Below are 13692 nucleotides of genomic sequence, written 5' to 3' on the forward strand. Positions count from 1 at the left end.
TTTATCTCTCTCCACTCAAGATCTGCAAAGTTGCTCAGAACGAACCAGCTGGCTTTGCCTCTTCTTCTTTTACCACCTCAAATTTAGACATAAATAGACATGTGAAGTGGAGCAATATGGACTATAGGATACATTCTCCTTGGAGAGTTTTTTTAAATGACTTTTTGTCTGACTTAGCACATATTGGGAGATCTTTATCTGCTGGTTGACTGATTTATTCCTGGCCTATCTGGTCATATTGACCACTCTAGGTGGCTTACAACACAAAAACACAAAATACAAAAATAATATATAAATAAAAAGGAATTTGTAGACAATTAAAAATTCTATAAGATGGAAAAGGGAAAAACATAGTAAAGAAAGCAAGGGAGAGGTCAGGGATTAACTGGGGGAGAAGGCCTGCCTAAACATCCATGTTTTCAGTTGTTTCTTAAAAATACCCAGCGAGGGAGCCACGCGAATCTCTGGGGGCAGGTTGTTCCAGAGGCGAGGAGCCACCGCCGAGAAGGCCTGGCTTCTTGTTTTTTCCTTCCAGGCCTCCCTCGGCGTCAGGCTCCTCAGCCTCCTGACTCGCACGGGTGACATGGGCAGAACTGGGTGGGAGTAAGCGTTCCACAAAGTATCAAGGCCCCAAACTGTTTAGGGCTTTATATGTACGAATGATTGTATTTCCACGAATCCCTCTGTTAAGATTCTAAAGTTTGCAGATGATACGATGGTTATTGGACTTATTAAGAACGGTGACGAGTCGGCATACAGATGGGAAGTTGAACACCTTGTCGCATGGTGCAACAGTAATAGCTTAGTGCTCAACCCACAGAAAACGGTGGAGATGGTAGTGGACTTTCGAAAACACCCCCCTTGTATACTCCCACTTTCCGTCCTAGGCAGCACGGTCTCTGTAGTAGAGTCGTTCAGGTTCCTGGGCTCTGTACTCTCTCGGGACCTGAAATGGTCAATCAACATCGATGGCATCATTAAAAAAGCTCACCAGCGTCTGTATTTCCTACAACAACTTCGGAAATTCAATCTGCCTCGGGAGCTGCTTGTCCAATTTTACAGAGGCATTATTGAATCTGTCCTCTGCTCTTCCATAACTGTTTGGTTCGGTTCGGCAACCAAACTGGACAAAAACAGGCTTCAGAGGACTGTCAGAACTGCTGGAAAAATAATCAGAGCTGATTTGCCATCATAGGAAGAGTTGTACATTGCACGGGTTAAAAAGAGAGCAGAAAAGATCGCGGCAGATCCACGGCATCCTGGTCACAACTTGTTTAATCTTCTCCCCTCTGGTCGGCGATACAAGACGCTGTATACTAAAACATTGAGGCACAAAAATAGCTTTTTTCCCTGTGCCATCAAATTGCTGAATTTGTAACCATCTGACGCAACTGGGAGTTGAGGCAATCGGTTTTTGTAGAATTTGCTCTTAATTGTCTTGTGAATTTTCTGTTTATGGTGTGTGTGTGTGTGTAGTGTTTTTAAGTGTGGCCGGTAGCCATATTAAATTCCGGGTATGGTTTACATACCTGGCCAGTACATTTATTATATAGTATATATAGTAAGCATCAGAACTTTGAAGTCGATGCGGAACCGGATGGGCAGCCAATGCAGCGTGGCCAGAGTAGGGTAGATGTGATGGTATTTTCTCACTCCACTTAGGAGTCTGGCCACCGCGTTCTGCACCCCCTGGAGTTTCCGCATCAACTTCAAAGGTAGCCCCACGTAGAGCGCTTTACAGTGGTCTAATCTCGAGGTTACGAGCAGATGCACTAAAGTAGTGAGGGCCCCCACATCAAGATAGGGCCACAGCTGGGCTATCTGTCAAAGGTGGAAAAAGGCGGTACGGACCACCGATGCCACCTGTGTTTCCATGGTGAGCATCGGGTCCAGATGTACCCCCAGTTTGTGAACCCCATTCTTGGTGGCAAGGGCCACCCCCCAAATGAGAGTCACCCACACCACCAATAGTGGGGGCACCCACCCTCAGAACCTCCGTCTTGTCCGGGTTGAGTCTCAGCCCGTTCTCCTGCAACCATTGCAGTACGGCCCCAGGCAGCGCTGGAGGGACAGGACAGCATCACCTGCAGTTGGAAGAAAGGAGATGTAGAGCTGTGTGTCATCAGCATACTGATGACACGAAGCCCCACACCCCTGATGAACCCTCCAAGAGAGCCTGAAGCTGGTCAGCCACCACCCTGTCCACCACTTTGCACATGAAAGAAACATTGGCGACGGGCCTATAATTGCCAATTTCGTCCGCCGCCAAACTAGGTTTCTTTCTTATGGGCCTAATGAGTGTCTTCTTGAAGGCAGAGGGAAACCTGTTCTCAAGGAAAGACCCATTTATTATTTATTATTTCAGTTGCCCATTGTGTTGTTATTGGCCTGGCTGCTTTGATTAGCCAGGCCAGGCAAGGAGGAGTGGTGGCTCAGCAGCAGTCAAGTACCTTGGCCACAGAATCAGGCGTAACAGGCTGAAAGGAGTCAAGGGTTACCAGGCAAGACGGAGCGCTGGACATCTCTGCTTGACTCACTGTGTTCAAAAAAGGAGAGAGGTCCTGGCGGATGGCCTCCACTTTAGATTTTTAAAAGGCTGCAAATGGGTCAGGCGAAAAACTAGGGGGAGGCCCATCACTCAGACCAATTCCGGATAGGTCGCGCACTATACGGAATAGCTCCGCCTGCTGGTTGGACGCTTCGCTTATCTGGTTAGCGAAGTAAGATCGACAAGCAGCCTTTAACTTAAGACAGGTAAAGGTTAGTAGCGACCGACAGCTATCCAATTATAATCCGTCGGGCACTTCCTCCACCTACGCTCTAGCCTTCTCCTGTGTCACTTCATCGCTCGAAGCTCCTGGTTAAATCAGGGCACCGAGCGAGTTCTGCACCAGAAGGGGCGTTTGGGCGTGATCGTGTCTATGGCCCTGGTGGCAGCAGTGGACCAGCTTTCAACCAGAGCTGTGCAAGGTAAAGGTAAAGGTTCCCCTTGACAATTTTTGTCCAGTCGTGTTCGACTCTAGGGGGCGGTGCTCATTCCTGTTTCCAAGCCATAGAACCAGTGTTTTGTCCGAAGACAATCTTCCGTGGTCACATGGCCAGTGCGACTTAGACACGGAACGCTGTTACCTTCCCACCAAGGTGGTCCCTATTTATCTACTTGCGTTTGCATGCTTTCAAACCACTAGGTTGGCGGGAGCTGGGACAAGCGACGGGCGCTCACTCCGTCACGTGGATTTGATCTTACGACTGCTGGTCTTCTGACCCTGCAGCACAGGCTTCTGCAGTTTAGCTTGCAGCGCCACCACGTCCCTAAGAGCTGTGCAAACCCAGTCACAAATCAGTTAACCAGCAGATAAAGATCTCCCAATACGTGGTAAGTCAGACAAAAAATCAATTTAAAAAATATATATATCTACTTCCCCCCTCGCTCCTTACACAGGTTTAAGTAATCTAATATATATACTAGATTACTTAAACCTGTGTAAGGAGGAGGGAGTAGGTATTTGGGAAGACTACTGATGAATTGATATATAAAGGTTTCTATGTATATATTTTAAAAAATGTCTGCTAAACCAAAGTTGGGGAAAGGAAGTCCAGCAGCAGAAACAGACGGGGTCAGAATAATTTCTTCACAATTTATCAAAAAAAAAAACCATCTCCCAAGAGAGATCCAAATTAGATTCATAAAAACTGCATACAGTGGTGCCCCGCATAACAAGCGATTTGTTTAATGACGAATCTGCATAGTGATGAGGTTTTTGCGATCACAAAAGCGATCGCATAGCGATGTTTTAAAACTGCTGATCAGCAGTTCCAAAATGGCTGCCAGATAAATAAAATGGCCACCCGCAGTGTTTTTGCGCCCTTTCCTCGCTTACCGGGCAGCAAACATGGCAGCCGCATGTTTTTAAAGAACAAATACAATTACTTACAGATGGTTAATCCTAGAAGGACTAATATTTGAGTTCCTAGCAAAAAGGTATTATATAAATTCTATCATGAAGGTTGAACAATTTTTAAACCAATTTGGAGACAAGGAGAAAGCGGTAGAAGAGGAAAGACTGACAAAAAGGACCCCAGAAATGGAGAGAGAAGAGGAGGGGGAAACACAAGTAGAAGATTTAGAATCGGAAGAAGGATTAGAGGATGCAGGAGCAATAATTTCACTAAAGACTGTGAGCCCACTGACCACAAGAAGAAAACAAAGAGAGAAAGACAAAGGTGGTAAAGAAACTGAAGATGTCTAAGGGTGAATGGAAATTATGTACATTAAACACCCACAGTCTCAATTCACCCCGAAAAAGGCGTACAGTGTTCTACTATCTGCAAAAACTGGAAATGGATTTGATATGCCTACAAGAAACACACATTAGGAGAGTAGAGGAAAAACTAATGGAAAATAAAAGGCTGGGAATATTATTTTCAGCATCCAATGTGGAAGGGAAAAAGAAGAGAGGAGTTGCAATTTATGTAAAATAAACACTCCAACCAAAATTAATATATGCTTCTGAAGATGGAATAATAATTATGGTTGAGGTCTCTAAGGGAAATGAGAGGATATTGATCATTAACTTCTATGCTCCCAATGATAATCACAAAGCCTTTTTTGAAAAATTGTATAAGGAAACAAGAGTAAGAGAGTATGAGGAGTGCTGTATTGTAGGGGACTTTAATGCAGTCTTTGATAGAGATAAGAAAGCCGATAAAAAAGAAAAATATACATTAGTCCCCAAAACATTTCTCCTATTGGCAAATGAATTAGAACTGATAGAAGCATGGAGAACCAGCTGTCCCAAATCCAGACACTATACCTTCTACTCAAATAGACACCAATCATGGTCAAGAATTGATGCATGCTGGATCCCTAGAACATGCATAGACAACGTACAAGAAACACAAATATTACCTAGGACAATATTTGACCACTGCACAGTTACACTGAAGGTCCAGACCTATAAAAAAAACCATTACAATGGAGACTTAATACCAGCATATTGAGACGAGGAAGTAGTAAAGATGAAACCCCATCCTCCACCCTTGTGATTAGGTTTTCCAGGTAGTTAGCTCTTTGGTGGAATTTGAAATTTAGACCAGTGGTTCTTAACCTTTTTGAAAGAAACGCCCCCTTGAGCCATTGAGGAAGTTATCATCGCCCCCCTCCCCGCGGTGATGATATATTTTATTTATTTATTTATTTATTTATTTATTTATTTATTTATTTATTTATTTATTTATTTATTTATTTAAGACACTTAACTCCAATGACCCCTGAAAACAAAATTAAATTCCAAGAAAATGAAATGCCCCCCCCCAAAAAGTAACATTTAATGATTTAGTTGCAAGTGAATTTTAAGACACAAGATGAAATATAAAAAGGGCAAAAAACAAATGCAGGAACTAAAAATTTCAAGACAAAAAGTCTGAAACTAAATTAAAATTGTAGGAAAATATATATTCATGCACACTGTAAAATGGCTGCAGCCATCTTCACAGGTTTGGCTTGCTCCAGCGCCCCCCTACCGCCCCCCTTCTGCTCCAGCGCCCCCACACCGCCCCTTTTCGTTTTACCGCCCCCCTGAAAAATGAAATCGCCCCCTGGGGGGCATTATCGCCCACGTTAAGAACCACTGATTTAGACCAAAGTTCATGGGTGAACGGATTTTGTGGACATTGTAAACACCTTTTCTCGGTAAGGCTTTGGGATGACAAGCTGATGCTTTTGTTCCAAATCCAAACGGCATTCCTGGGCAGATTCCCCGTACGAAAGTCCCCTTGCAGCCCAAGCCAACCCGGAGGGGGAAGGCAAACCAGATTCAGCCGGATCCCTTTGAGACTGCAGAGAAGGGTCACTCTTCTGCGCCCAACAGAAACATCCAGAAAAAATGGCCGGGCTTGGAGGCAGAAACCTCTGCCTGAGCAGGCAGCACTACCTCCCCCCACCCCACTTTCAGAGTTTACAACCTCGGTCTTAATTAATTGTTCATCAGGCTCCGGCTGCCCATCAGTCACTTTAGCATGTTTTGAAGGCAACAAACTCAACTTCTCCAGCTCAGCAATTTTCCTGTTTTTAAACATTCTGTGCAGCCTTGGGTCCTTGATTTCTTTGTCCTGCCTAGGCAACCAGGCTAAGCAAACATACCTGTTTCTTTCTTCAGAATTTAGGAAGTCTTCGTAGCCCCCTTTCCTCCTGGTCAGAGGGCCTAAGGTCGCCCAGAATGTTAGAAACAGTCTTATGGGTTTTAAAAGGCAAACGGGCAGTTGTGTGTGGAAGTGTTGGTTTAAAAAAGGAGAAAGAGCATCTCCCACGCAAAAGAGCCACAGAGCAGACGGGCGTTCGAGAAATCAGCTTTCCCGAGGCTGACCTCCCTTTCCTTCATCCGTCCTAAAGGCTGACAGAAACAGGCAGCGACTCCCGTTCAGAGATGAATCACCACGGCTTCCCTTGAGCTACGGAAATCTTCCTGTCAGAGTGAACAACTCTGGTGACCCGGAAAGGTATTTCTTCACCAGAATAGCTTCGTCCTGTCATTTCTGCCCCCCCAAACGTGCTAGCCGGTTGCCGAAAGAGTTACAACCCGAAATGCATTAACTCTCAGGATAGGTATAGAACGACTTTCTCCCTCATACAGACAACCAGTGACAAGGTGGGTAGTTCATAAGAAGTCTTTTCATTGTTGCAATGATTCCAGCCAATTCCAAAACTTGTTAATTCTGTAAAAGTCCATTTATTACATCATCTCTAGACTCCATACTTAAATATACTAATTTCAAAAACTTATGTAAGGCACTCTTACAGGCGTGAGGAAAAAACTGTAGGAACAGATCTTCAAATCCAAGCGTCATACAGTTATGCAAAAACTGCAGGCTTACTTAAAACACATCATTGCACCTTGTAAAAAAATGCCGGAATTTAAATTTAGATAATAGGGAAAATTTAAGATGTGTTTCAATCTAAAATACAAACACATTAAAAAACTGGAGCTCATAATCTAGAAAGACAGAGAATAAATCTTGAGAACACTGCAAACTTCCTAAGAATACAATGATAAAAAGGAAAAAAAGCTTATCATTTTCAATGAAAGACATGCAAAAGTATTAAAACTTTAAAAATAAATATAAACAAAGTAAAAAACGAGCACTATTTGGCAGTAAGTGTGTTAACGCACAGAAAATTTTGTTGTCACCCAGCCATGTGTAAATTCCATTGCTGGCTGTCACTGCCTCACAGTTATCTTCCTGCTCTTCCAAGGACTTTCACCCGGCATCAGTTCCACCGTCTGTTGTACTCCATGAAACCAAAAATCTACGGTTCTCAGTTCCTTTCTAATAGTTTGTGGGAGGTCTCTCCCAATATTTATATTCCTTTATTCTGCATCAGTCAGCAAAACCAAATCTTCCCAAGGATTGGGTTTTCCAGCCTCCGAGAAGCTCAGATGTGAAGGATCAAAGGATTTGGTCACCTCCACCCAGTGCAGTCGAGGGCCCGAAGAGAACAGAGCTTGAAAAAGCAAAATTTCCACTCCTCCCAAAAAATCCCTGCCATTACAAAGCAGTATACTATCAATAGAATAGCACAGAAATGCCTCATTCTTCATAAATAATAAAGAATGTACATATATTCGTTTACAAAATATAGAGAAAACAAATTCATTGTTACCCTCTTTAAAATTCAATTACTATTATTATTTAGGATGATAAGGACTTATACAACAAATGACAGCTTCTCTCTTCACTACATGCTTTTTCTTTCATCAGTTAGCCTTAGTACATCTGCCCTTTTCTCTTTTTACACTAATTTTGTAAAAGCTTCCATTGCACAATATATGCTTATTCTCATTTTATAAGCACATGGTTCCACGTCTATTTTGTGATATCTGTTAATTAATGATAAAAGTGAACCACATGAGAAGTGGCACTTCAAAATGCACTCCATTTTTTCTCTTTGTTTTGCATTACGTCAGCATTTGGTTGTTTATTCTTCCCGGTGAAAACCAGCACAAAACTGAATCAGTTCCTTATCAGGAGCTCTGACTGAAGCTCTTTCCACATTCCATGCATTTATGTGGTTTCTCCCCAGTGTGAGTCCTTTCATGCGACCTAACCTGACCACTCCAACTAAAGCTCATTCCACATTCCATGCATTTAAACGTTTTTCCCCCCAGTGTGAATCCTTTGAAGTGACCTAAGCTGACCACTCTGAGTAAAGCTCTTTCCACATTCCATGCATTTATATCGTTTCTCCCCAGTGTGAATCCTTTGATTCCACCTAAGCTGACCACTCCAACTAAAGCTCTTCCCACATTCCATGCATTTATGTGGTTTCTCCCCAGTGTGAGTCCTTTCATGTGACCTAAGCTGACCACTCCGACTAAGGGTCTTTCCACATTCTATGCATTTAAACGATTTCTCTCCAGTGTGAATCCTTTGATGTAACTTAAGATTACTACTACGACTAAAGGTCTTTCCACATTCTATGCATTTACAGTATATGGTTTCTCCCCACTATGAGTTTTTTCATGATTCCTAACGTCACCACTCTAACTAAAGGTCTTTCCACATTCCATGCATTTATGTGGTTTCTCCCCAGTGTGAATCCTTTGATGGAACTTAAGGTTACAACTCTGACTAAAGCTCTTTCCACATTCCATGCATTTATGGGGTTTTTCCCCACTGTGAATTCTTTGATGTAACTTAAGTGCACCACTATGACTGAAGCTCTTTCCACAATCCATACATTTATCTGGTTTCTCCCCGGTGTGAGTTCTTTTATGTTTCCTAAGATTACTATTGTGACTGAAGCTCTTTCCACATTCCATATATGGATACATTTTCTTCCCTTCATGTGTTCTTTGATGTCTACTGAGGTGACATGCATTTATGTGGTTTCTCCCCTGCATCACTCCTTTCGGGTTAAGTCCAGGCATGGCTATTTCTGTTTTGTTTTCTGTTTTCGTGTTTGATTTTGAGTTCCTGCCAAGGTTGCCCCAGATGTTGCTGGGCAATTCTTCTTTTCCTGTTCATCATCTGCTAGATTAGAAAAAGAAGAGAAACAATCACTTCCAAAATCTGCAGGAATAAGGAATGATGTGTTCAGGCTCCGTCTGAGTCACGGAGTAGGAAGGAAAGACAGCCAAATAGGCGAGGGAAGAGAACCAGGGAGGGGATGATGCCAGACCGGAGGATGTTCCTTTGGGCTTGAGGTTGGAAGGGCTCTACAGTGAGGGACCTTTTGGAGGGAGGAGTCAAGAAGGGAGGATCATTTCCACACCCAAGTAAGTTCATCAAATTCAAATTACATTAACTATTTTCCTTCTCAAATTCTCCCCAATGATTGTACTTAAGTTTCCAGAAGATTAGAAAGGAAATCTCAAAGCTGAAAAAAGGGGGAAACAAATAATTGAATTAAAGGATTTTAAAGCAAAAATGAATAAGAAAGGGGAGGGGAAGGACAGTGTTAGAAAGGAAGTGTAAAACTGGATGAATGCAGCTAGATTATTAGATTAGAGGACTGGTAAAGAGACGTTAGTGGTAGATGCCGGGAACTGACAAATTCCGCCGAGATTATTATTCAGAGGGCAAAGAGAAAAGACGGGTCCACGAAAGGGATGTGATGCAGAATTTATAAAATGCTATTATGGGTACGGAATCATCAGGAATTTCTGAAAACAGGATAGGAAGCAGAGATGGTCAGGGAAATAGGTACTCAGTTAATAGAATCTTAGAACTGCCGAGCTAGAAAGGAAGTGAACTCTGAACGTCTGGCTCCAGAATTAGGTACCTAAACCAATGTGTATGGAAAGGGGGGGAGGAAAGAATTTGATAAACCACATCTGTGAGAATAAAAGGAAAAATTTAAACATTGACATTCAGAAGGTATTTGACCCACAGCTAAATTAAATATAACAAATTCTAAATGCTGCGTATTACAGTAGTACTTCAGTTTACGAAAAATACATAAATCGGAACTCAGGTTGCCATAGTGATAGTGGTGCTGATACAAACCTCCAGGCACAGGGAAACTTCCTTCACAAAGTGAACGAAATGGGGGAAAAGACATTTAAACCGAGGCATTATTTCGAACTGGTTTCCATTCGTAAATCAGAAATATGTAAACCAAGGTGTACATAAAATGAGATACTACTGTACCTCAAAGGTATTGTTCCTGGAAGTGCTACCTCTTAAACGCACAGGGCCAGCAATTTATGTATTTATTTGTTACATTTATACCCACCCATCTGGACCAAAGTCTACTCTGGCAGCTAACAATAATAAAGGAATAAAAAGAACACAGTGGTGCCTCGCAAGACGATTGCCTTGGGGGACAAAAAACCTGCAAGACAATTGGTTTTTTCAATCCCTATGGTGCCTCACAATATGGTTTTTTCTATGGCTGTGCTTCACAAGACTTTTTTTTCAAGATCGATGCCTTGCAAGACAAATACTGTAAATTTCATTTGTCTTCCGAGGTTCCCATAGGGAACCTCACAAGACAATTTTTTCACAAGACAACGATTTTCGCAGAACGAATTAAAATCGTCTTCTGAGGCACCACTGTATAATAAAATAAAAAACTATAGTAATATAGTTCACGATGGAGGAAAAAATTTCAAGCGATGACAGGAGGGAAAGCCTGACTAAAGAGCCAGGTCTTACGTTTGCTCTTAAAAACACCCAGCAAGGGAACCAGACAGATCTGGGAGGGGAGACTGTTCCAAAGGCGAGGGGCCAGTGCCAAGAAGGCCTGGTTTCTTGTTCTTTCTCTCCAACCTCGCTCTGTGTTAGGTCCCTCAGCCACCCTTCCTGGATAGAATGAGTGATTTGGGTAGATCTAGGTGGTAGGAGACGTTCTGCTAGATATCAAGGTCATGAACAATTTAGAACTTTATATGTCATCATTAACACTTTGAAATCAATGCGGAAATGAACGGGCAGCCAATACAAGGCAGCCAGAATGGGAAGAATATGCTGATATATTATCATCCCACTCAGAAGTCTGACCGCTGCATTCTGCACCATTTGAAACTTCCGCATGAATCTCAAAGGTAGCCCCATGGAGAGCGCATTGCAGTAGTCTAATCTCGAGACTACAAGCGCACGGACCAGAGTGGTGAGCACATCAACATCAAGAGAAGGACACAGCTGGGCAATCCACCACAGATGCAAATAGGCAGAGCGGACCATGGTGAGTGCTGGATCCAGATAGACCCCCCCCAAACTGCGAATCTCACTCTTCACGGCGAGAGTCACTCCCCCAAAAGAGAGGGAGTTTCCCAAACCACCGATGGAGGGGCCAACTACCCTCAGGAGTTCCATCTTGTCCGGGTTGAGCCTCAGTCCATTCTCCTGTATCCATTGCAGTACAGCTTCCAGACAGCACTGAAGGGACAGAACGGCCTCCACTGTGGTTGGAGAAAAGGAGATGTAGAGCTGGGTGTCTTCAGACAGGCAGAGCTCAGGGGTCTCCATGCGTGGATGAGACAGTGGTGTTAAGAGGGGTTTAGATTTGTTTGGCACTTGGGAATTTTTGCAGAAACAGTTACCCACCTGTCATGAATTTGATTATGAAAATAGAATAGGATTGTATTTCATAGGATTTAGTTCAGAACTGCAACGAAAAGCTAGAAATCTGCTTATGCCCAGGTGCTAATTAGAGAGAAAATGTACAAGGTCAGTTCTTCTCCGGCTAAAGAAAAAAAAAGTTAAGAAGAGCAAGCTGACCCTTATCTTATCTCAACTCCGATGGACAAGGACATAACTTCTTAATTTAAGAAAGATGGGCGAAGAGAGACGAAAGGAGAAGGACCGGAGAAGAGATGGAAGGGAGAGAGAGGGCACCGAGCGAATTGCAGCCGACAGAACTTTAATCCAAAGGATTGCGTAAGAATGCTTATTTAAGATCTAGTTAGACATTTTATTGTTTTCATTTTATAGAGGAAATAACTGGTGGCTAAGGCTGGAGGTTATTTTGGAAATACTAAATGACATTAAACTAAGCTTGTTGAAATGTTATCTTTTGTAATAAAATATAAAAAGACAAATTGTCTGTAAGCTGTCTCCTTGTTTAGACCATGCTACAGTAGTAAATTGGATATTTTTGACTAAGATTGTTTTGATCTGGCCACATTACCATATTACCAAAAGAGGGTCCTAAAGTAAAAAGAGGAAGAGCAGACCTTCCAGATTGTTTATTTAAAATCGAGACAGACTTGGGTGAAGGAGTGTGAAGTCGCCTAGAGCAAAATTACCGGACCCGGTTTTGCTGGCATTAGGGACTAATCATTCTGAATCCCTCTCTGTTTCGTGTAAAGGCAGTTCTAAGGAACGCTTTTACCACACCACCCACCCCCAAAATGCACTAACTCTCACAGGCGCTGAAGCCTGGCAGGCCCTGAGGGAGGTTGAAAGAACTTCCCCCCCCCAACACGAAAAGGCTTGTTTCAAAGAGCCTTTGCTGACACGTCTTGCCTGCCTAGTTCCTCATACGTCCTGTCATGATCTCAACTCCTCCCCCCCGGCTGGACACTGCCTGGCCCCCCCACCGGACGCTGAGCCTCTCCACCCACAGCATGGGATCAGACCCCCCGGCTTTGGCATGTTTGTGCCTTTGTTGGAGGGGACGCAGAAGAAGGGAAAGACCAGCCTTGACCGAAGGGAGGCTGTGTGTGCGGGGTGTGTGTGCCTTTTCTCTTTTGGGGGGGAAATGACCCCCTCTCCATCTCTGCCCCCCCACATATGCAGCGTCCTGGTCTCCTTCCCCCCCAGGAGCCTAGATCAGGCCCCTAACCTGCAAACGTCATTTTGGTACCCCACCCCTCCTTGCTTCCTCCCACTTTTGCAGCCCCCCTTCCTCTTCCTCCTTGCAACCTGATCGGTCTTGTCCCCCCCCCCCAAGACCTGCAGCCAGTGTCACCACGTAGGAAAACCCTGGACCGACCACCACCCCGCCCCCAAGGGTGCCTTGCTCGGAGGGGGATCTGGGCTCCTCTTTCCCCCCCAAAGCAGCCTCCCTCCCCCCACACAGAGGGCGGGGGACCCAGAAGAAGCAAAAGGCCAGCCTTGGGGGAGATTTGCCATCTGGGTTCCTTTTCCCTTTTCTTCAGGGGAAATGACCCCCCCTCCGTCTCTCCCCCCCCACTGCTCTCCCTCCCTCCCTTTTCGCCAACTCACCCCCCCCCCCGCCGTTTCCCACCTCCTGCCCAGACCTGATTGGGGAGGGAAGATCCTCGGAGCCCCATAGAGATGGGGGGAAGCAGAGGGAGGGAGGGGGGGGGCGACCTCTGGGGCTTCCGCTTCCTGGTAGAGCAGCGCCTCTTCCGCCTTCATAGCTCTAGGGTCCTCTCTCCCCCCCCAGCTTTCACCCCCCCCGCAGAGAGAGAGAGAGAGAGAGAGAGAGAGAGAAGAAGAGGGGGGAAGGGAGGTCATGAGGGGCCGGCGACTTCTCCCCCCCAGTTTGTGCATACCTGAGGCCAAGGAGAGACGGGGGGGTTGTTCATCACGGAGGGAGGGGGCCAGGGACTTCGGGGGAAGGGGGAGGGGCGTCTCTTCTTTTCTCTCCAAAGGGCCCCCCTCCAGCCCCCCCGCCTTCCTTCCTTCCTTCTCTCCAACCGCCGGCCTTGAGGGGGGGAGGGGAGGGGGAAAGGGCGGGGGGAGGAAGAGAAAGCCCCAAAGGGCGCAGGCGTGTCAGGGACC

At 44.7% G+C, this 13692-nt stretch overlaps 2 protein-coding genes across 4 annotated transcripts; both read right to left on the reverse strand.

The window, feature by feature from the left end:
• Positions 1 to 6705: 6705 nt before the first annotated feature.
• On the reverse strand, positions 6706 to 8502 carry LOC144586225 (uncharacterized; the record flags this gene model as incomplete). The annotated part of the gene is made up of 1 exon (XM_078384057.1): positions 6706 to 8502. A coding segment is annotated over one exon (357 nt), but the record flags the coding sequence as incomplete, so codon positions are not given.
• Positions 6706 to 13488, reverse strand: LOC144586807 (uncharacterized). 3 transcript variants are annotated; one of them, XM_078385624.1, is made up of 2 exons: positions 13464 to 13488; positions 6706 to 9030 (listed from the first exon to the last, which is right to left on the reverse strand). In XM_078385624.1, exon 2 carries the CDS (start codon positions 8925 to 8927, stop codon positions 8541 to 8543), a length of 387 nt encoding a protein of 128 aa, XP_078241750.1. In that variant the 5' UTR covers positions 8928 to 9030; positions 13464 to 13488; the 3' UTR covers positions 6706 to 8540. The 3 variants fall into 3 exon arrangements, with proteins under 3 accessions (XP_078241750.1, XP_078241752.1, XP_078241749.1); XM_078385626.1 differs by lacking the exon at positions 13464 to 13488 and adding an exon at positions 13206 to 13347 and having other exon boundaries at positions 6706 to 9027; XM_078385623.1 differs by lacking the exon at positions 13464 to 13488 and adding an exon at positions 13206 to 13347.
• Positions 13489 to 13692: the final 204 nt, after the last annotated feature.

The sequence above is a fragment of the Pogona vitticeps genome, chromosome 2, assembly GCF_051106095.1.
Source record: "Pogona vitticeps strain Pit_001003342236 chromosome 2, PviZW2.1, whole genome shotgun sequence".
Taxonomy (NCBI): domain Eukaryota; kingdom Metazoa; phylum Chordata; class Lepidosauria; order Squamata; family Agamidae; genus Pogona; species Pogona vitticeps.